The 23,954-nt window shown below is 41.0% G+C and overlaps 1 protein-coding gene and 1 long non-coding RNA gene across 4 annotated transcripts in view; one reads left to right on the forward strand and one right to left on the reverse strand.

Annotated features, from left to right (window-relative positions):
• Positions 1–3,557: 3,557 nt before the first annotated feature.
• On the reverse strand, positions 3,558–21,486 carry CIMAP3 (ciliary microtubule associated protein 3). 2 transcript variants are annotated; one of them, XM_011737106.2, is made up of 6 exons: positions 21,271–21,486; positions 8,002–8,141; positions 7,284–7,382; positions 6,415–6,545; positions 4,837–4,954; positions 3,558–3,808 (listed from the first exon to the last, which is right to left on the reverse strand). In XM_011737106.2, exons 1-6 carry the CDS (start codon positions 21,437–21,439, stop codon positions 3,740–3,742), a joined length of 726 nt encoding a protein of 241 aa, XP_011735408.1. In that variant the 5' UTR covers positions 21,440–21,486; the 3' UTR covers positions 3,558–3,739. The 2 variants fall into 2 exon arrangements, with proteins under 2 accessions (XP_011735408.1, XP_011735409.1); XM_011737107.3 differs by lacking the exon at positions 21,271–21,486 and adding an exon at positions 8,380–8,758.
• A 114-nt stretch (positions 21,487–21,600) lies between these two features.
• LOC105479218 (uncharacterized) overlaps positions 21,601–23,954 on the forward strand; it is a 45,217-nt gene continuing 42,863 nt past the window's right edge. For both annotated transcript variants that reach the window (XR_985758.2, XR_011622644.1), the window contains exons 1-2: positions 21,601–21,667; positions 21,789–21,937. This is a non-coding gene — a long non-coding RNA (uncharacterized lncRNA). The remainder of the gene's footprint in view (positions 21,668–21,788; positions 21,938–23,954) is intronic.

The following is a 23,954-nucleotide window of genomic DNA, read 5'->3' on the forward strand; positions in this document are numbered from 1 at the left end:
AGTCAGCAACCATTAACACTGAGGCAAGATGCTCCACCAGCAAAAAGATTATGGCTCACTGAAGGTGTAGATAGTTGTTAACATTTTTTAGCAATAAAATATTTTAAAATTAAGGTATGTACACTGTTTTAGACATAATGCTATTTCACACTTAATAGACTACAGTAGAGTGTAAACATAACTTTTATATGTACTGGGAAACCAAAAAACTTGTGTGACTCATTTTATTGCAACATTTGCTTTATTGTGGTGGCCTGGAACCGAGCCTGCAACATCTTTGAGGTATGCCTGTATATACCGGCATTTGTCTCTGAGCTAGATCAATTCTCTCACTCGTGGCAGTGCACCATTTCCTAATTTAGATGCATAAATTTTGTTGTCTGGGTCTTGGTGAGGATGGCTAGAGGGACATCATAAAAAGGATCAGGGACAAACACTCAGGTGGCTGATGGGTCTCAACGTATGAAGCAAGAAACTCCTGCCCTTCATGGGCTTTGTATGTTCCTTGCATTAAGCATCCCTTGGGGCAGGTCTAAAAGTGGAGGTAGAGCAGTGGAAGATGCTATATAATTTCCTTAGGTCTCTAAGGAAATTAATATAATTATTGATTTTTAGAACTGTAATAACCTATGAGAGATTATAAAATGATTTGCTTGGCTGGGCATGGTGGCTAATGCCTGTAATCCCAGCACTTTGGGAGGCCGAGGCAGGTGGATCATGAGGTCAGGAGTTTGAGACCAGCCTGGCCAATATGGTGAAACCCCACCTCTACTAGAGAACACAAAAAATTAGCCGGGCATGGTGGCATGCGTCTGTAGTCCTAGCTACTCAGGAGACTGAGGCAAGAGATTCGCTTGAACTCAGGAGGCGGAGGTTGCAGTGAGCCAAGGTCATGCCACTGCACTCCAGCCTGGGTGACAGGGTGAGACTCTGTCTCAGAAAAGCAAAAAAAAAAAAAAAAAAAAAAAAAAAAAATTTGCTCGAATTCAACAGTGAGCCAGAAAATTTTAGTGGTTGAGAGCATTCTACTGGTAGAGGAAAATGAAATATAAAACTTCTGAATCACCGTGGGAGAGGAAAGAAGGGAAAAACAGTGCTGAAACGAAGCAAGCAAACATAGAGCACAAAAGACAAAGCATAGCAAGGTAACAAAAATCCAAATATATTACATATGACAGAAATACTGACAGATAAGCCTCCCATATCAAAACCCAAATATTAATGAGTCTCAAAAAAGTCCTTTCCTATCACTGTAGGGTTGGGTTTATTTCCGCTCTAGTGGAACTAGAATGGAAGCCCAGGTTTGACATCCTCCTAGGACCGCAGGGGCCTTTGTTTCCCGCCTCCCTGCTTTGGACATGTGTCCCCCTGCAGCATTCTTCCCAGTTGCAGCTTCCCTCCAGTTCTCTGAGAACAGAACTGATATAGGGGAATGTCCAGAGCTGCTTGTTTCTATGTTTAAAACAGGTTATGATGATGCTTTGAAATGTCTTTATTCTTTTAGAATATATTCCACCAGCTGTCAACAGCTGGTATAATCGACCTGTGACACCCAGAAGTAAAGGCTTCTGTGTTAATATTGGCAGAGGCAGTGGCAGTGGCAGTGGTGGAGAAGGTGGCAGTGACAGGGGAAGTGATGGAGAAGGCGGCAGTGATGGGGGCAGTAGAGGAGATGGAGTTTTCTGTAGTGGCAAAGCAGATGGCATTTATAGTAATCCTGAGGACAATAACAAGCTCTTCTGGTGTGTGGAAGGCAATACCTTTCACCTCAAGTATGCCCAAGGTTGGAGCAGAACTGTAAATGTTGCAACTGGCCTTATACATACTCGTAAAATCCTAGTGTCACAAATTCTGTTGTCTGCATGTCAAACTACATCCTCCAATATGTCAGGTAGTCTACATATTATATAAATCTGTCACATTGGAAGCTTTACCCCACTAAAACAGCACTATAATAAAACTTAATTCTATTAAGACCTAAAAATACTATAAACTCCTCGAACCAAGTCTAGATGTAAAATAAATATGGTACGATATGTTTTCGTCCTTGGGTTCATTTGTACTTTATTACTTTTATATACAATGTAGTGCTTTCAAGGACCCTGAAGGTTAACTGAAGCTATATTAAAATTTTATCTTTCATCAAATCAGATTACTATGTTAGAGAGTTCCCTTCCCTGGGAAAAGCTTTGAGCATATATACTAAACAGTGTGAAAGATGTTCTGTCCCCACCCCCACCCTCATCAATATCCTCCAAAGGGACCTAAGACACTGAAGCAGAAAAAGAGAAAACATTGAATGCTAAATTATCACCTCTGAAAAAATCTGCACATGTGGGTACAAAGGAGAAAAAGGAGGGAGGTGTGCAGGAGAGGTGATAAGAGTTAATCCTGACTTATCTCAAGTCATGAATACTTCTTGACAAGATAACAGAAATCATTAAATCATCAGATTAAAAGAAGTGTATATATTAGGTATGTTTTTGCTGAGGTTATCTTTATCGTTATCTTAATATGTCCTATGTGATTTCTCATAAAGACTTTTCTGTCCTTCACCATTATTGTTTCAGAAGACCTTGGCCTTTAAGGAATTAGGCCCCCCACGGCATCATATGGCCAGGAGGCTTCACCTCTTGCTAGCCCTTTCCCCAGCTAATGCTCATCAGGGGGTGGCCATGAGGGTTACAGTAGGCTGTCCTGCAGCCACTGGCAGCTTCTCGATTTTTGGTGTCCAGACACATGCAGGCTTACCACCTTTCTGGTAATTACGAAGAAGCCTAAGTGGGTACTAAAGGACCCTCTTCTTAAAAGATTAGATCATATTTAGCGCCAATCCTGGACAAACCTATACTTGATGATTTCAGCTAGTGCTGGAAGGAAAGGGGTCTACCTCTCAGGCCCGAGAGTCTGGGTAAGTACTTTAAACGTAGCTGCTTACAAGTCAGTCTGGGGCTATAAAGTTATGACCTTTGTAACCCCAGAATGACTTGTAAGGTTCTAGGGGGTCATTTGGATTGGAGGGCAGACCCAATCCACTAGCTGCTCTGGGGAGTCCTCCTCTGACTTCAGGCCAGGCCCAAGGACTTAGTAGAAAAGTTTATTTTGATTCCTGCCATATCCCCAGTGCTTACTGCTCTGCTCAACACATAGTAGGACCTCAGTATATATGTTGACCCACAGACTAAATGGATGATGTCATAGGAAAGGGGCAATTTTTTAGTTTTTGAGTTTTATGTCAATCTGGGAAAGCCAATCAAATCAAGACCTTCCCACTCCATACTGAGGAACAGAATTAGAAGAGCTCCAAGACATGTTTTAATCTGCCTTAAGTGTTTTCTGTATCTCGTAAGCCCAAATCCCATCCAAACCCTTGATATGTACAGGCTAACAGTCTCCTATGACCAGGGCTAGCGGTAGAATATATAAAATTGGCACCTAGCAATTAGAACTAGAGAGCAGGGGCCCACAAATATGTCACTAAAATGAAATCACCCAACTCAGCACCCAACAGGAACCCACAGACCCAGACGCGCATGTGTATGCCACAAGCCAGTAGATGGAGATAGCACTGTGCACTAGTCTTTATGTTCTCATACAGCAGCTATAAGCCCCTTGTCCCTCCCTGGGCTCCAGGCTGCCAGACAAGGGGGCACAGTAATGCAGAAGAAGAAGAGCAGCTCTGTCCTCAGTCCTGGAGAGTCTGTGTATAATAGGAGCATGTGAAGGTAGTCACAGCTGCTCAATTATAATACAGGCTTAGGTAGGCCACACGGTTCCGATGCTTTCTAAAGTCTTTGTCCGTGGACAGCTGCAATGAAAGAACATTGTCTAGATCAATATTCTAACGAGAACCCTCTGCCTCTGGTCTTCCCAGTTATGCAAAAAAGAACTGTACATTATAGAGGTGAATCCCAACCCCATAGTAATCTAGCCTTAGTGATTCTCCCAAAATTTGTATGTACATCTACCCTTTATCATCTTACTACAGTGTATACCATGCTAGGAATTATTTACTACTTAGTAAATCCCCAAGTAGTTGGTGGGCTTCTTGAAGTCAAGGATTATATGTTTAATTCTTGAATGTTACCCATAGGCCCTAACGAAATAATGTTAATACATTCGGCATTTCATAAATAATTGTGGAATTGATGAAAAGTTCCACTAGGAAAGAAAAAAAGCACCTCTGGAATTATGATAGCTAACAGATTGGACAATTACTATGTTATCAGGTACTGTGTTAAATGATTTTCCACATTTTCTTTATAACCTTGTCGGATTGATTCTATTATAATACCCATTTTACAGATTAAAAAACTGAGGCTTAGAAAAGTCAAAAGATTTGCTCAAGATTATACACCAAGTAAATACCACAGCTAGTATTTGAATTCAGGCAGTTTTGTCCCCAGAATCCATGCCGTTAGCTGAATGCTCTATGGCTCCTCAGTGATCTAGTAGTACTCAAGGGGTATGTTGGAAAGAGCAATGAATTCGGAGTCACAAGGTCTGGATTCCAGTTGTGAAACCTGCACAAATCACTTAATCCATCTGGGCCTCTATTGTGTAGGGATATTTCCTCTGTATCCACCACAAAAGTTATTTAAGGATCAAATAAGAAAATGTCGTTTTGTTTAGTCATATATACCTTTAAGAATCTAATGAAACAGTGTAATTCTCCAAAAAGTTCCTCACATTCATATACTCACAAAATTGTGCATATAATTTTTTGGGACTAAGGACTTCCTGAAGTTCATTCACAGACCCCTAATTAAGAGTCCCTGATACATATGAAAGTACTAGATTGAATAACAGTCCTCTACAGAAGTTCAGTCTTATTACCTCAGCTTTTAGGGTCCTTTTCTGTAGACATGGAACCTGAGCCCAGTCTGGAGATCCAAATTTCATTGGCCAGGCAATTTTTGGAGGTGGCTTCTTCTCTGGGTTGTATGCGCCAGGGCTAGAAATAAAAATACAAGCATCATGTCTAATGAGTTAGTGACCATACACAAACTCCATCAGTACCAGAGCCATCCCTGAACTAGGCCTAACCTCTTGGAAAAAGGCAACAGATTGATTAGCTTTTTAATTAAGCATGGGATTCCTTTACCTGTTAATGTATTTCAAGTTAAATGTTAGTGTTAAACATCTAACTTGACAATCTTGACATCCAGTTAGAGCACAGATTGACTCCAGATTAAAAGATAGTTCTGTACCTCAGTCTCTATAGCTGAGAGATGAGAAGGTCCTAGAAGTGGTGGGTGATGAAAGAGATCTAAAGCAGTGATGAATTAGTACTGCCCAGCATTTAAAGTTGGTGATAAAAGTGCAGTGATAATCTGTCTGCAATGTAGGCAAAGCAAAGCAGAGCCAGTTAAATTTTCTTGACAATGGGATCATTTAAAAATTGACTATGTTCATCACACTTTGTCTTTTGATGTAGACTCTTTACTGTCAGGAAATAACGGACTGGACATGGGGGTCAAGACTCAATGCTTCTACTTCCTTAATGCAACTTGAGAAAGTTACATTCACTCTGTGACCCTTGGATTTCTCATCAACAAAAGAAAGACCTTGACCTTTTGCCCTACAAGTCTATACAGTCTGAATAGCTTCCTAAAGCATTGAGAGTAAGCCTGTTGGCCTGCAAGGCCTATGTGCTCCAGTATGCCTTCCATTTCTGTCTCATTTCCTACTCGCTCACTACACTCTAGCCATGCTAGCATTTCTTTTTGTTCACGTCAAATTCCTTCCCAATTTATAGCCTTTGCACTTGCTGTTCCTTCTGCTGGGAATGCTCTGTCCCCAGATCTTCACAGGCCTGGCTTAGGATTGTCATTGAGATCTCAGGTTAAGTGTCATTTCTTCAACCTTTCTAAAGTAGACTTCAGGCCATCACATCACTCCCTATCATATTGTCATCCTGTTTTACCTTCTTTGTAGCCTGGACAACCTACTTCTTGGTTTGTCCATGACAGTCCCTACCTTATGGCTACTGTCTTGGTAGAATGATTAATAGGTCCCCTTGTACTCTCAGAAGTGTCACGGTTTGACTAACAAATTATACGGTCACTGTATTACTATTGATATTTTTTTGTGTATTTGCTTGTGTTCTGTCTGGACTCTAGAATGTAAGCCCTAAGAAATCAGGAGACTTGTGTGATGAATTTACTGCAAAATCTGTCGAATCTACAGAACTGCCTGGCATATTAGCAAAAATTCATTGAATGAGTAACTATGATTCTACATTCTACAATGCCAGAAATCTATGAGACAATTGATTAAATCTCTGAATGGTTGCTTATTTAACTGGGATGGTTTGGATGTCATCCCTTCTTTATGTGCTTCTTTTCTTATTACGTACTTCTTTTCCTCCTATTGCTTTTTTTGTTGAAGTGCACCAAAAGACAGGAGACATACCTGGGATAGTAAGTGTCCTTTGGGTAGCTCTTAAATCGAGGCACCAAGACATTAAATGGAGCAAAATTTTGTTTGTGTTTCTCCTGCTGAGGACTTACTTTCTGGTACATGCCTGCAGCAGGTGTCACTTCCTGTTTCCAAGAGAAAGATCATTATGTTAGAGAGTGATATGTACATATACACAAAAAGCCTTCCAGCTGGAAAAAACAGAATCATCCTCTTTCTGTTCATAAATCAGCTAAGGTTCAGCCACCTCAAGCTACAGAAATAAGTCTTTGGTAGGTAGAAAACTGAGATATGGGTGTGGTTCAGCTACCTAGCGATACATAATGTACAGGTTGTAGAAATAAATCTAGGATGGGTAGAGAACCAAGGCAACTTATCACAGCCAGTACCCTTAACATCTCACTCAGATATTTTTAGAGCTAGTATCTCTGCTCCTCAAGGTCAAGTGTCAGGAAAATGTCGAATAAGAGATTAGGATCCTATACTGAACTTTAGACTTGAAACCCAATCACACAAAAGGGTGGAAAAGTTGGAATTTGTTTTTTAACTGACAAGATAATATAATGTATATAAACACAAGCTTCGAATGTTTAACCTCAGGCATCTCAGCACCAAAGCCCTGTGTTGGGACCATTTCTTCAGTAAATTGTTTTCCACTCTCCCCAGTGCACTCACACGCATATTTACAATGTTAATGCCCAAGCTTTTCAGACAGGCTTCTTAATAGCTTTTGCTTAAATGCCTACTTTTCTTTAATTTCAGGGCATATTCTTTCAGATCACTCCCCTCTTGCTCTCTGCCCTTTGCACTCCTGTGCAAATGCATGCAACAATGTGGATAACACTAAAATCCCAGCACATTACCTTCTGTATTGGCTTAAACCTCACAGCTGTTCTGGCTCCCAAAGTATATCCTTTTATACTGGTTGGGATCTTAGATAAGTCGTATGCCAAGCCGTATCCCTTTGGGTGGTATATTAAAACAAACAAACAAACAACAAAAAAGAAAGAAAGAAAGAAAAAACAATGCATAGTCAGAGAACATCAGGGCCATCGAAATGGAGTGAACTTAGCATGTTCCCATCTGAACCTTCTCTGCAAGGGATCTTTCTTGTCTTAACTCCTTTGAGGTCAAGACCATAGAATTCCACAAGTAATACAGGTAACTTTGTAGAGGGGTGTGGCTGGATACGTAGACTATAGGACATTGCCATATATTCGAAGCAATCAGTCTTCAGAGCCCCACAGAGCTGAACTTACTCTAATGCAACTGTCAGCCTGAGGTTTGGAGGAATGGGAGGGTAACTGGCATTGGCTCACAGGCCTTTGGAAGTGAGGACGGAGTAGGGATTATATGAAGCTAGGGCTTGCGTTTAATGGAGGTGCAAGGCGGGAAGCAATAATCCTTTAATCTCTGGCATTGCCTTAAACAGCTGCTTGCAGAAGAACAGAGCGCTTTCTTATGCTGGGACTCTGAAGATCTCAAGTCCCATAGAATTTTTTCTTTTACGAAACTTGGAAACTTGGTTATCTGTCAATAGCCAGGGAACTGAGGCCCATCTAAGGGGAGGTGAATACTCACATCTGATAAGTAACACCCAGGCCCTCTGTGGGGTGATCCCCTAAGAGGGACAAACTTGTTCCCAATCAAATTTGGGGGATGGAAGTGAGGAAAAAGTTTCCTCTGTTGACATGTTCCAAAAGGGTAGTTATCCTCGGCGTCTAAAAGAAAGAAAGAGGAGAGGCTCCACGTGAGGGACGGCACCTGGGTCTAGTGAGCGCGTTCGGGGAGAAGGTGGGGGAGACAGAGCAGAGGGTAGGGCCCAACCGTGCACTTACAAAACCACGCCAAACTCCACGGAGCGGGGCGAACTGCACTTCCTCCCACTTAGTCTTTCCCAGCTTCCCCACCCTTGCCCCCACCTAACCTCTACCCCCCACCTAACCTCTACCACCTAACCTGCTTGGCTGAAGCACATCGCGAGCTGCTAGGGCTAGCACTTGTGTACTGCGTTGCCAAGGAAACGGAGGCTAGTCCCGTGATTCCCAGTTGCGGAGCGCCGGGAGGGGGAGAGGGCCCGAGCGCGTCTGCGCGGCAAGCTGCGGCGTCCACTGAGCCACTACTGGGGCAGGAACCCGCACCTTGGAGCCCAAAGCCCAGGGGATTGTAAACTCAGTAGCTGGGCTGCGGGTAGAGGGTTTCCTGGATTCGCGGCTGTAGGGGCTGTAGGGTTGACGGGGTGGCAAATAGCTTTGGAAGCTGAGTCAAGAGGAATGCGCTGTTGTAGAGGGAAGGACAGTTGGGTTCAGAACGTCCCAAAGTCCGGGCCAGCAGCAAGTAAAGTGAAAGTAAAAAGACGCAGCCGCTGCTGCGTACGTGGGTGGACTCCCTGGGCAACGCCGCAGCAGAAGAGTAGGGGGCGGAGTTGTGCTGACAGCTAGTTCCACGTTAGGCGTTTAGACCATTTTTCCTTTTCCTCAAGCCCCTCCAATCAGGTTGCCCATTCTATCCCGGGGGGACTGGGGGCCGGGGGTCGAGGGGAGGGGGCGCGAGGTTTTGAAAGAACTGGAGGACTTGCGTGGACCAGATAGAATGCCACGGAATCAGAGAAGACTAATAGTTTTTTTTAGAAGGTGGGGCAGTCCGATTTCTAAGCCCCAGTTTTCTCATCGCTAAATTAGGAAAAAAATTCCTCTATATAGGATTATTGAGAGGATCAAGATGACAGGATTAAAACAGTTCAAAACGTGGTACTTGGTGGGTGACATACAACAGGTTATTGTCACTGAAGATAATAACCCAAGAAAAAAAGATCAGAGTGTGTTTTGTCTTTTTTGCCTTTGTCATGGATATTAACACTAGCTTGTGTTCACTAGCTTTTTAGGATGTCTTTAGGAGTTGTCCAGGTGTTAGAGGTAACAGAACGCCCAGTGTGACTGGTCCATACTTTGACCTTTACAGGTGATGACCCTGGAATCTACATATACTCCGCGTTAGCACGGCCTTCAAGGATGATTTTTATAGATCTAAGGTAGAGTTTCCAAAAAAGGTGACACTGATTCCCAGAGGGTGTTTTGGAAATTTGTGCAATAATTTTTGCTTGTTAAAAATTGTTGGGGTCAAAAATTGTTCCTGGTCAACAGGCTAGGGAGGCTAGACATCCTACACTGCATTGCCCAGGCATACAGTGAATGTCCCGCATCACATTCAGATATGTCCTGTTGGACTCTACAAAAATAACTAGTAGTAGTTATATATGTGAACACAGTGAAATTTACAGGAAATAATGCAGGAAGCCTAGTAATATAGAAGGTTGTTATGAGGAGCCAAGCTTAAATGGAATAAAGATAGGGTCCGAAAATTATTGTATAATTTACTCCAAGCATTTTGTCTACTTAAAATACAATTGCAATAATACTGAGGGTAAATAAAATGTAAAGAAATGCAATCACACATAGTGATGAGGATGTTTTCTGAGAAATGTGTCATTAGGTGACTTTGTTGTGCGAATATCATAGACTATACTTAACACAAACCTAAGTGGTATAGCCTACTACACACCTAGGCTTATACTATGGCCTGTTACTCCTAGGCTACAAACGTGTACGGCACATTACAGTATTGAATACTGTAGGCAATTGTAACATGATGTTACGTATTTGTGTATCTAAACTTATCTAAACACAGAAAAGGAACAGTAAAACTATGGTTTAAAATTAAAAATGGTACACCTGAATAGGGCTGCTCCATTGTAATTTTAGGGAGCACCATTGTATATACAGTTCATCATTGATCAAAATGTCTTCATGCGGTGTATGACTATATTGGTATGGATTTGATGACTTTTACTTTCATTAATTAGGTAATATTAACATTTGTAGGTATTAATGTGCTTTTTGAAAATAATGTTTACATTATTTGTGACATGTAACATATTTCGCAAAGTACCTTGAAAATGTGGTAAACCATTCTTACTTTGGTAGACTGGTTTGCTTCAGACTAATTCTCTAGCTGAGAACAGGTGAACTGGATAAGTAAAATATATGTGTTTGAAGACATCAAAGATATATAAAGAAAGAAAGAACATTCAGAGCCAAAATCTCAGAGAAAAGAGAAGCCCAAAGTGGTGAGTTCAACTTTGGTGCTGCTGTTCCATTGGAACGCTTGCTAAATAAAAAGCTGACTGAGAAGCAGAGGATTTGAGCAGAACTTTGGTTAGACAGTCTCTGAGAACTCGGAAACAAGATTTAGGTTGGCCATGGAGAAGGGGAGACTGTAAAACACAGTTTGAAATTTTAGTCAGAACTTCAAAGAGATAAACCCTAGGAATAAGGGTAAACAAGAAACAGACCAGATGTCAAAAAACCCTGAAGTTCAGCTTTGCATCAATTCAGTTCCCAGTTGCATTAAAGTGATCCACTTCTATCCTTATTGCATGTCATAAACAAAAGTAAATATTTTCTGAAGATATCATCCAGAGACTCAACTAATTTTTACAATTTTTTTCATACAAAATGTTTGGCATTTGATAAAAACAAGAGCTTATAATAAAAGAGAGTAGAAACAGACCCACAGAAAAATCCAGATATCAGAGTCATCAAACATGGACTTTAAAATAACCATACTTGGTTTGAGATTTTGGAGAAAGCAACAGGACTGCAAGGTGAACAAAGGGAAGCCAGAGAAAGCAAGGAAATAACACAAAGCAAATGCTTGACTTCTTAGGAAACAGGCTAAAATAAAAAGATCAGGCTCTAAAAACAAAGTCAATAAAGATCCCAGTATACACAAGGAAAGAGAAATTTCCCATCAATCTCTATTCATATTACCAATGTGACCAACATAACATAACTGGGCCCATCTACATCCTGACTGATGCAAAATTTATCAATTTTTCGTTAAAGCCAGACCCAACATTGTATAGTCAAAGACAGACTGTCTATATGTTATGTGTATCTCCTGTATAACCATCTCTGTAATGATAAGAGGCTAATGCAGAATTTCAGGTAGCTCTAAGAAATGCCAAGGATCGAAGTTTTGAATGATGACCATGCACAAAGGAACTCATGCAGGTATCTGCTAGTACCAAGGAATACTTAGACCAAGTTTTATAGTGTGGCCAGTTTTGATGAAGACCTTAAGTAAATAATTCAGTAGTTTCCATCATGCACATTTTATAGTATCAAAAGGATGCCAGATGTTTATGGAGACTGTTATAACTTTATGAAACTGTTAATGACTTTTCTCATTTGACTGTCTCTGAAGACATATAAGAATTATTATTATTCCAGGGAATTACTTGCTCTGTTGCAGTGGTCTAAGTAGATTCAATTTTTGGTATAATGTTTTAAACAGATTTGTCTCGTTTTAAAATTATTAAATTAAATAATAATCACTTCAACAAAGAGGATAAAGTTGATTACCATATTTAAGAAATTAAATGACAAGACGAAGAATTTAGAAACAATAAACAAGAATCAAATAAAATTGTAGAAAGAAAAAGTATTATCACTGAAAATAAGAATTCAATGTATGGGTTTAACAGCAGATTAGAAAAGCTGAAAAAAAAAAAAGAATGAATGGACTTCCAGTTCCAAAATAGCAGCATAGAAGCAAACTGGCTTCACTCTTTGCCTTCCCTAGAAAACTAAAACCGAATATACAGAACTGGTATTATCACCAACAATATCCCAGAATTCAAATATGAAAACAGTTGCTGGGGCCATGAGAAGTGAAAAAATTCCAAGCAGATGGTAAGAGAATTGGACTTCCACCCCTCCTGCCATTCTGCCCAGAACAAGCATGTGAAAAATTTTCCTCCAGCTCAGTTTCTACATTGGAAAAAGTGATATTGAGATGGACAACCAGTTTTCCCACTATCTTGTGTTTCCTTGCAGAAGATCTGCCCCTGCCTTAACCCGCAGGAAGCATCACAGTGCCTGAGGGGAGAAATATACCTGAAAACAGGCAGAGGCAAAGGGAGGAGGCAGGATTACTTAACCAGCCCTGAAAACTCTGCTCTGTAACTTAGCTAAAGGAGATGCCAAATCAGAGTGATTGTTTAGCAGCGCAAAGCTGTAGGAAGTTCATCCCACAGGTCTCCTGGGCACAAACCCCTAGCTGGTCTTCTCACACAAAGAATTTATCTCAACAAGGGGTATCTCAACAAAGGGTTCCACTTTTGGCTCCAAAGCTGATGCTGTTGCTAGGTCTCAGTTTGTGGAAAGAGAAAGGGACCAAGGAGACAAGGCCTGAAAGTTGGACACATCATTTCCACTCATGTACAGAACTTAGACATGGCCACCTGGATACGGTATTCTTAAATGGCAGTTTTTTTCTTTCAGCACTTTGAAAATGTCATTACACTTACTCCTAGTTTCCACTGAGGATGGAAACTCCTATAGTTTCCATTGAGGAATCTGCTGCTGGATGAATTGGGGATCCCTATATGTTATTTGCTTCTTTTCTCTTGCTGTTTTTAGGTTCTTCTCTTTCTTCTTGACCTTTGAGAGTTTATTCCTTGAGGTAGTGTTATTTGAGTCATATCTGTTTAATGTTCTCAGACCTTTCTGTACATAGATGTTTATATCGTTCTCAAGTTTTGGAAAATTTTCTGTTATTATTTCTTTGAATGAGATTCTACCTCTTGCTCCTGCTCAACTCCCTCTTGAACACCAATAATTCTTAGATTGGGTCTTTTGAGGTAATTTTGTATATCTTGTAGGAAATTTTCCGTGTTTTGTATTCTTTTTTCTTTTTCTTCTCTGTTTCTTCTTCTTCTTCTTCTTCTTCTTCTTCTTCTTCTTCTTCTTCTTCTTCTTCTTCTTCTTCTTCTTCTTCTTCTTCTTCTTCTTCTTCTTCCTCTTCTTCTTCTTCTTTTTTTTTTTTAAACAGAGACTCACTCTGTCACCCAGGCTGGAGTGCAATGACCCAATTTCAGCTCACTGCAAACTCCTCCTCCCAGGTTCAAGTGATTCTCCTGCCTCAGCCTCCCAAGTATTTGGGATTACACGTGCACACCACCATGCCCAGCTAATTTTTGTATTTTTAGTAGAGACAGGGTTTTGCCATGTTGGCTAGGCTGGTCTCAAACTCCTGAGCTCAAGTGATCTTCCAACCTCAGCTTTCCAAAGTGCTGGGATTACAGGCATGAGCCACCTTGCGTGGCGTCTGTTTGTTTTCAAATAGTCCATCTTTGAGCTCACTGAATCTTTCCTTTGATTGATCCATTCTGCTGTTGAGAACCTCTAATGAATCTTTCAGTTCAGAAAATGTTTTTCTCAGTTCCATTTTTAAAATTTTTAAAAAATTATTATTTAAATCTCTTTTTAAAATTTCTCTGATAAGTTTCTGAGTTGCTTTTCTGTGTTATCTTAGAGATCACTGAGTTCCCTTAAAATTGCTATTTTGAATTTCTGGTCAGAGAACTCACATATCCTGTCTCACTAGGGTCAGTTACTGTTTCCTTGCCTTGTCCATTTGGGGAGGTGATGGTTCCCTGTCTGCTTCTGTTTCTGGCGAATGTACATCCGTGTCTTGGCATTGAAGTATTGTTTATTCCAGCCTTCTCTGGCTTGCTTGTTTTGGTTTTCATTGGAGATATTTACTTATTCTTTACTGGAGGTCACTGCCTCCTTTTGAGCTCTAGGTGGTGCCCTAAGCCCAGATTTGCCTCAGCTCTAGTAAATGATTGGAGTCCTGCGCTTCCTAAACTGTCGCCGCTTTGGGCTTCTCTTCTCTCTGAGATTTTGATTTTACATGTTCTTTCTTTCTTGGTATATCTTTGATATAGTCAAACATATATATTTTAGTTATTTAGTCCAGCCTTTTCTACCTGTTCTTAGTTGGAGAATTAGTCTGAAGCAAACCAGTTTACCGATGCAAGAATGGATTATCGTATTTTCAAGGCACTTTGTGAAATATGCTTTATGTCACTAATAATGTAAACATTGTTTTCAAAAACACTGTAATCACTTATAAATATTAATATTACCTAAACTATTAATGAAAGTAAAAGTCATGAAATCTATACCAATACGGTCATGCACCACATAAAGACATTTTGGTCAATGATGGACTGTATATACAATGAGAATGACAGACCAGGCCTTCCAGCTCAGAATTGCCTACTTCTGGTTGTGAGGTTCTGAACATCAGCAAGAGGGCTGATTGCAGATGCCTGACATTTATTTCTCACACTCCCCAAAAGAAGAAGGTACCGAGGCAATGAATAAACAGCTAAGATTTGACCAGAGTATCAGACAGAGAGTGCTATAGTACAGTGGGGGAGTAAACATGCATCTGTGGTCATCGGATGTCCAGGAGGGCACCATGGAGGCACCCTGCCTCTGCAACCTCTCCTTCCCCACCTGAATCAAATCTGCTGGGAGTCAGGAGGGACTTCCCATTGTGGGGAAAAGGTAAGTAGATTCCCACCAGTCACCACAAACATCTACAGTCCTTACAACAGGAGAATACCACAGTCCTCATGAGCCCTGAGCCCAGTTTGGAGATGTGCTGGGAAATCACACAGCTGATTTGCCCCAGATTAGGAGCACAAGGGTATACACCTCAACCTTCTATGGGCCAAGCTGCTGCAGCATGGAACCATCTTGAGACCAGAGTTACTTCTGGAGTGCTTCCTCCTCTGGGGGCCAATAGCCACTGCACCTCTTCAGCACTGCAGCTCCGTCTTTATTCCACAAGCCTCCACTGGTGGTTGAATGTTGCAAGCCCAGCAGTGTGGAGCCTGAGCTAGGATAGGCTGTGATGCTGGTCCTGCGCAGCAGGGAAACCAATTCCCACTGCTTTCACCTCCAGCCAGGGGAATAGCCTGAAAGTTCCATCTAGGGTGAATCTGCCTTCAGGCAAGCCAAACTGCTGGGCACCCGTCCCCAAATAGGAGAGACTCTCAAGCCTCTGAGTAGCTGACATGCTCCCAGGCCAGTGGAGTGGCTATGGGCCTGCATCCAGGGCCTGAAACATAGTCCTGAGATGGCCTACACACTGCAGACAAGCCCTTGACTTGTTCAGTGCCCCTGTGCCCACAGTTAGAGCCTGAGAAACAGCTCCAAAGGTGACACCTGGTAGAAATGCCTCTGGGCTGGTGGAGCAAACATGTATCTATGTCCCAGGACTGAGAAACAAATTCACATGCTGCCCCTGGAGGGCAAGCCCCCAGGCCAGCTGAGCAGCTGTTTACTCATGTTCTGGGCCTCGAAACTGTCCTGTGGGTCACCTCCTGCAGAAACGTCCCTAGATCAGCCGAGCAGCTGTGCACCATTGTTTCAAGCCCGAGAAGCAGTCCCACAGGCCACCCCTCCAGACCAGCTGAGCAGCCTTATGTCTGTGTCTCAGAAAAGCCCTGTGCATACCTCCAGACCAGCCAAGCAAACCCTGAACCTATATGCCAGACCTGAGAAGCAACCCCACAGATCACCTCAAGCAAAGACACTCCTAGGCCAGTTGAGCAGTCCTGTGCCTGTGTCTCGGGCCTCTGAAATGTCCCTGTGATCTACTGTCTGCAGAAATGCCCCCAGTTCAGCCAAGCAGCTGTGGGTCTGTGTCCCGCGCCAGAGAAATAGCTTTATAGGTCACCCACTGTAGACTCATAACTAGGCCAGCCAAGAAGCCATATGACCACAATCCAGGCCTGAGAAACAGCCTGATGGGCTACCTATGACAAACATGACCTTTGGGCAACTAAGCAGTTATATAGCTGGTTCCCAGACCTGAGAAACTGCTGTAGGTTGTCCCCAGAAGACACATCCTCAGTCCAACCAAGCAGCCGAACAACTGCACAACAGCCCCACAGACTGCCCCGGCAGGCACAAGTAACCACATGCCCATTCTACTAGTCAGAATAACAGCCATGTGGCTCCAATGCTGGTGAGCCAGATTCCAAGTTGGCCAACCCACCCTATGCACACACATGGCCATGACCTGAAAAACAGCTCAGTGAGCCCACTCTGACAAAACCAAATCATCATTGCCACCAATTCACTTTGCCTAAGCCACTGAGAAGCTCTCAAATGCCACCATTGTGGTTTATAGCTGGTCACTATGTGGAGAATATACTACTACTCCACCTAGAACAAGGCCAATGCACCCTCCCTGAATTGACATCCCAAGACCCGTTCATATAAATAAGTCTATCTCTGTGAAACCTACTGCATAACGTTTGAAGAGAAGACTTTCCTATCACATGTGTAGAAATCAATGTAGGGACACATCAACATGACAAAGCAAGGAAACTTGTCATCTCCAACACCAAAGAGAAATTCTCTAGTAACAGACCCCAATCACAAGGAAATATATGGAATGGCCTCCCAAAAAAAGAATTTAAAATAATAATATTAAGGAATCCTAGTGAGATACAAAGAATGCAGATGGACAATTCAATGAAATAAGGAAAACAGTTCATGATTTGAATAAGAAATTTAACAAAGAGATAGATATCATAAAAAAATACAAAACAAATCCTAGAGCTGAATAATTCAATGAATGAAATAAATATACAATTGAGAGATTCAACAACCGACTAGACTAAGCAGAAGAAACAATTTCTGAACTTTAAAGACATGTCCTTTGAAATAACACAGGCAGATTAAAAAAAGAAGAAAAAGAATTAGAAAAAATGAAGAAAGATTACAGGATTTACATACATCATTAAGTCCATACTATGGGCATTGCAGAAGAAGTGAGGAGAAAATATGAGGGAAACATATTTAAATGAAATAATATCAAAAAATTTCCCGAGTCTTGGGAGAAATACAGACATCCAGGTTCAGGAGGCTCAAAGAATGCTAAATTGATTCCACCCAAACAGGTCCTGAGGCACATTATATTCAAATTGTCAAAAGTAAAAGACAAAGAAAGAATTTTGAAAGCAGCAAGAGAAAAGTATCAAGTCACATACAAAGGAATGTCTATTCAACTATTAGATTAGTAGCAGATTTCTCAGCAGAAACCTTAAAGGGCAGAGAGAATGGGTTGATATTTTCAAAGTGCTTTGAGTTTTCAAAGTGAATAGAAAAAACTGCCAGTCAAGAATATTATTCCCAGTAAAGATATTTTTCAGAAATGACGGAGAGGAGAACAGGCCAGTTCATCTCCCACGGGTCCCCACCACTGCTCATCACCAGGCAAGGAACCCCTGGCTTGGGCCCACAGCACAGACCCTCCATCCTGGGCTGATTGCACTGAGTGATTGCCGACCTACATCTCTTTGGGGTGGAGCCCCCAGGAGACAAGCAAGTAACCCTTGGCCACAACCACTACTAAGATCTCTTCCTTTGCTGCCTCCATGGTGAGGAAGAAACAAGCACTGAGATCACCCCAGAGCTGCAGTGGGCCACTCAGGCGTGCCAAGTCACAGTCTACAGCCAGCACTGAAGTGGGAGAGGAACTCTGCAATTTCAGAGCATTGAGAAAGAAAATGCTGTAACTGTGCGGAAACATAGGGAGCCGTACAACTGAGCAGAGTCTACCGACTGACCAAGAAGCCTAAGTGCCACCTGCTGGATCACACCCCAAAGCTTCAACACCAAAAATACCTCACTAACAAACCTCCCTCTGAAACCAGAAACAAGAAGTCAGCTTCAAATAAAGGCCCTGCACAAAGCCTCAGCCTGGTGAAAACATCCAGGAAAGAAGTCTAGTGATTGTACTCAATCTACACTACAGTTATATGTACAGTTATATATATATATATGGGATTATGTAAAGAGGCCAAATTTATGAATCATTGGCATCCCAGAAAGGGAGGGGAAGAAAGTAAACAACTTGGAAAACATATTTCAAGATATCATCCATGAAAAGTTCCCCAACCTTGCTAGAGAGGCCAACAGTCAAATTCAGGAAATACAGAGAACTCCTGCAAGATTCTACAAAAGAAAATCATCCCCAAGACACGCAATCATCAGCTTTTCCAAGGTCCAAATGAAAGAAAGAATGTTGAAAGCAGCTAGAGAGAAAGGCATGGTCACCTACAAAGGGAACCCCGTGAGGTTAACAGAGGACCTCTCCACTGAAACCCTGCAAGCCAGAAGAGATTGGAGGTCCATATTCAACACTTTCAAAGAAAAATAATCTTTAACCCAGAATTTCATATCCAGCCAACCTAAGCTTCCTAAGTGAAGGAGAAATAAGATCCTTTTTAGATAAGTAAATGTTGAAGGAATTCATTACCAGGCCTGCCTTACAAGAGATCCTGAGAGGAGCACTAAATATAGAAAAGAAAGACCACTACTAGTTAACACAAAAACACACTTAAGCACACAGACCAGTGTAATTGTAAAGCAACTAAACAAACAAGCCAACCTAATAACCAGCTAACAGCACAATGATAGGATCAAATCCACACATATTAATACTGACCTTGAATGTAAATGGGCTTAATGCCCCACTTAAAAGGCACAGAGTGGCAAGCTGGATAAAAAAGCAAAGCCTAATGGTGTGCTTTCTTCAAGAGACCTATCTTATAAGTAATGACACTCATAGGCTGAAAATAAAGGGATGTAGGAAGATCCATCAAGCAAATGGAAAACAGAAAAAAGGAGGAGTTGCCTCCTAATTTCCAACAAAACAGATTTCAAACTAACAAAGATTTAAAAAAAGACAAATAAGGGCATTACATAATGGTAAAGGGTTCAATTCAACAAGAAGGCCTAACTTTCCTAGATATATATGCACCCAACACAGAAGCACGTAGATTCACAAAGTAAATTCTTAGCGACCTGCAAAAAGACATAGACTCCCACACAATAATATTGACAGATTTCAACACTCCCCTGACAGTATTAGACAGATCACTGAGGCAGAAAATTAACAAAGATATTCAGGACCTAAACTCAACATTGGACCTAATGGATCCGATAGTCCTTTACAGAACTCTCTATCTAAAAACAACAGAATATACATGCTTTTCATTGCCACCTGGCACATACTCTAAAATTGACTACATAATGGACATAAAACAATCCTCAACAAATGTAAAAGAACCAAAATCATACCAAACACACTCTTAAACCACAGCACAATAAAAATAGAATTCAAGACAATGAATACTGCTAGCTACCATATGATCTAGCAGTATATCAGGGGGATACCTGCATTTGTGTGTTTATTGCAGCAGTATTCACAAAGATATTAAATAAACAGATGAATGGATAGCGAAAATGTAGTATATATACCCAATGAAATATTATTTGGTTATAAAAAATAGTGAAATCATGTCACTTGTAGCAACATGGATGGAACCCAAGGTCATTATGTAAAAATGAAATAACCCATAAGTGAAATAACCCAGACACAGAAAGACAATGTCACTTACATGTAGGAGCTAAAAAAGTTGATCTCATAAAGGTAGAGAATAGAGAATAGAATGATAGATGCTAGTGGCTGGAAAGGGTGAGTGGGTGGTGGGGGATGAAGAGAGATAAGTTAACAGGTACAAACATACACTTAGATAAAAGGTATGAGTTCTGTCATTCAACAGCAGAGTGACTATGCTTATTGATAGCAAATTGTGTATTTCAAAGTAACTGGAAGACAGGACTTGAATTGTTCCTAATACATAGAAGTGATAAATACTCAAAGTATTGGGCACCTCAAATACCCTGACTTGGTCATTACACATTCTACGCATGTAACAATATCACATGTACCCCATAAATAGGTAAAATATAATGCATCAGTAAAAAAAATAGCGTATTTATACTCTCTTCTTTTTTTCATTTCAATGGCTTGTAATTTGTCTAGATATTATTCCTATTTCTACCAAAGCTATTTACCTTTGTCTGCTATGAGAAATTGGTAAATCTGGAGTGTTTAATTCTCCTAATACTGGTTTTTGTTCTGGTGTCCACTTATAACTCTATTCTTTTATTTTCCTAAACTGCTTGTATGAAAGGACTTTTGATCTTCTCTTAATTCTAGACTAATTCATTATACAACCTATGGTGTAAGAATCTGACTACTTCATTGTCTCTAAAGTAGTTACACCTAAACATTTATATACTGAAATCCATATTATTTTGTTAGAAATTATTTTTTCTCCTTTACTTTATAGTTAGGGCATTATACCGAGTTGTTTGTGAAATTATATGTAGTAGGTTATGTTATCCATGAATTAATGCTAATTATAGGATAATAAATAGAGTGATATAAAATAATGTACCACTCAAAGCAGGATTGAGAATCCCTGTCCAAGAGAATAGAGATCTCTATTCTGGAGAAGAGAGAAAGAGAGGAGGAAAATATGCTTTCTATATACTATCTTCCAAACTTTCTTAAAACCTCCATCTACCATCTGGTGGTAGGAGGAATGAACAAAGGCTTTGAAATTTCTCAGCACTGGCTTTCAGTAAGTATTAGTCTGTCATTGACTAGCTATGTGACCTTGTGGAAGTTACTTAAACTTCCTAAGCCTTGGTTTATCTCTAAAATGGCATGAATCATTTCTGTCCTCCTAAGGATGCCATAAGAATTTCAGAGCTAACACAAGGACAAATCTTACATGGTGAGGGACTAACCTATATTTGGTATTTAGCAAATATTAAGGCATTTCCTCTTTACCACCTCCATACCGAGGGCTGCAGCTAGCTCCAAGGGTATCTTTGTGCAAATGAAAAAACCAGTGCAGGTTTATTAAGATGGAAGCTGGCCCTTGCTGAAGCACATGATTTGGTGAGTGGAACGCTCTTTCTGCCTCCATCCAGAATCAGAGACCTTGTGTAATCAGAGACCTTGTGAATATTCTATTTTTCTATTTCTTTCCAGTTAGGCTCCAATGCTGAAAAGATGAGTTTTCATACATCTACTAGAGTCCAAGAACATGATTACCCTTACCAAAGTTCCAGATGTATGGCTGTCTGATCCATGATATGGTTTTGGTTCTTCTCAAGTTCCCAGGTAGAGAAGATAGCATGGACCTTCTGGATTTCTCAGTAGTTCTGGGCAAGAACAGGTCCTCAGAGGAACTTCCAGTAATCCTGGCCCTCTCATGTATTATTTCCATGAGCTGCCACTCTCACGTGGGGACTTAAACCAAGAAAATGAAGAGTGTGACTAAGACTGGCTGCTAAGCAACAGCTCCACCCTGGAAGTCCCTCTTCAAGTCATTGTGACATTGATTTGTGCAAGGCAGCATTGTGGTTTAAAGAGAGCCAGAAAGACCTAATTTTTGAGAATGAGGTCCATTAATTACCAGCTCTGTGATCCTCGGCAAGTTGCTTATCCTCACAAGGTCTCGATTTCCTCACTCTGAAACCTGGGGACAATACTCACTAAATAGAACATAACCTATATAAAGTACATTGCCCGATGTTTGAAATATTCAGCTTGTTTTTTTTTTTTTTTCTGTACAGCTAAATGTTTAATAAGTCAGTACTCAAGGCATCAGGAGACACCAAATATGGTCAGGACACCACACAGAAATGATTGGGATGCAAGTCATCTACAGGCTCACCACCATTGGTCCTTCCTGGTAGAGAATGGAGAAGAGACTTTTAAAAACGTATGTCCTGTTTTTTTAGCATATAGTGGGAAGGCAGAGAGTTTCTCTCGTATGTGACTCTTTTCGGTTGCCTTCAAATCAAAATAATACTTATTTCGAGGTGGCATATTCTGGTCTCTTACATTGTATTCAAACAGGTTGCTGCTACTTCTTTATTGTCATTAATCTTTTCATCATCTTTTTATTCCTCTTAGCACAGTCAGGGCATAAGATGTTATCTTCTATGCCTGGGGATGGGAAAATGCAGGCAGGTAACCAGAAGAGAGCATTCATCCTCCTGTAAGTGGTAGGCACCCAGGACTGACCTGCATGAAACTGCAGGCGTACCCAATCCTTTGTGTCTGCTGAGAGAAGTGTGCCATAGACCACACACCACCTGACATGAGGGGTCAGCTTGTTAATTCCTATCTCACTTCCTTTACCTAATTCATTTATTAATTCACCAAGTATTTATTCTCTTATAATATGCCAGGCCTTGTTCTAGGCAGTGAGAATGTTGCAGTGAACAGAAATACCTTTCCTCATGGGGGTTAATTCTAGTGAGGGAGGTAGACAATAAAAAAGATAAATACACTAAATGAATGGTAGGTCAGGTAGTGATGAGTGTCAAGAAAGGGCAAAAGAAGCGCAGCAGGGAGAGGTGGAGAAAGAGGTTTCAAAATTAGGTTGAGTGACTAGGAAAGACCTCACTGAGAAGGTGACTTCCAGGAAAAGCCTGAAGAAAGTGAGGGAAAGAGTCAAATGGAAATCTATGGAAAGTGTGTTCTAGCTTGTATGAAGGCCCTGAGGCAAGACATGCCTGGAATACTTGAGAAACAGCAAGAAGATGACATAGTTGGAATGGAGTGAGTGAGAGTTGTTGGAGGTGAGGTCAGAGTGGTCAGGGGAGCTAGCTCATGCTCACCCTCTTTTTGCACACAGTAGGTGCACAGTAAACATGCATTTGAATGATCAATTAATATGTAAAAATGGGAAGAAAAATGGAGGAGATGCTACCTTTTTTGGCTGCAGTAATTTCCATGTTCTAGAAATGGTGGCAGAATTAATCTTTGTGGGAAAATAGTGGCATTGAAAAAGGTGCTAGTTTTGAAAAACACTTTGATTTAGCCACTGGACACCATGTTGTTCAAAGACGCTCTTCCTCAAAGCCAACAGCTGATATCGTGTCATTTTTTCATTAACTCCAGAGCCCCACATCCCCATGTCCCCCCTTGGTGCTATTTACCTTAGTAGTGACCTAAATAGGCAACTCCTTTCAAAAGCCATCCCCAAAATTTCTATGCTCTATTTTACTCCAGTTGTCATCATTCTTTGACTAGAAATATAATGACATTACTAGTGATACCCACTTTTACTGTCTCTTGCCTTCCTCTGCTCATTGAAGACACAAGTCCCCCACTTCTATGTCTTCAATCTTCAAGGCATGTCAAACAAGTGCTCGGTCAATCCATTGGCTACCATCACCAAGAGTGCCATTTTCCGATATTCTTTAATCCTATTCCAACTTCATCTCATCAATGTTGAATTTAGATCCTGTCACCACCCCTCATCCCTGCTATCACTTTCCAATGGCTTTGCAGCCCACTTACAATAAAACACAAACTTCTAACCATGTTTCAAGCCCTTGCATGATCTGACCCTTGCCTATTTCTTCCCTGTACCCACCACCTCATGGCCATACTGGGCTTCTTGTATCTAACACTCCATGTTCATTTCTACCTCAAGGACTTTGTACTTAGTCCCTCTGCGCAAAACACACTTTTTCCAGATCCCAAAACAAACAACTCTTTTTGACTGTCAAGGCCATCTTGTATAGGACCTCCTCAGAGAAGCCTTCTGGGATTGCTCAAAATAAAGTAGTCTCCTCTTTTGGTCACTTTCTATCACTGTTTTACTTTTCTCATTTGTTCATTTGCTTATTTATCATCTAACACTTCCGCCAGCAAAATATAATCCCCATGAGAGCAGAGTACGTCTTCTTTACCACTATGTCTTCAGTACCTAGAATATCACTTGA

The sequence above is a fragment of the Macaca nemestrina genome, chromosome 1 (genome assembly GCF_043159975.1).
Source record: "Macaca nemestrina isolate mMacNem1 chromosome 1, mMacNem.hap1, whole genome shotgun sequence".
NCBI lineage: Eukaryota > Metazoa > Chordata > Mammalia > Primates > Cercopithecidae > Macaca > Macaca nemestrina.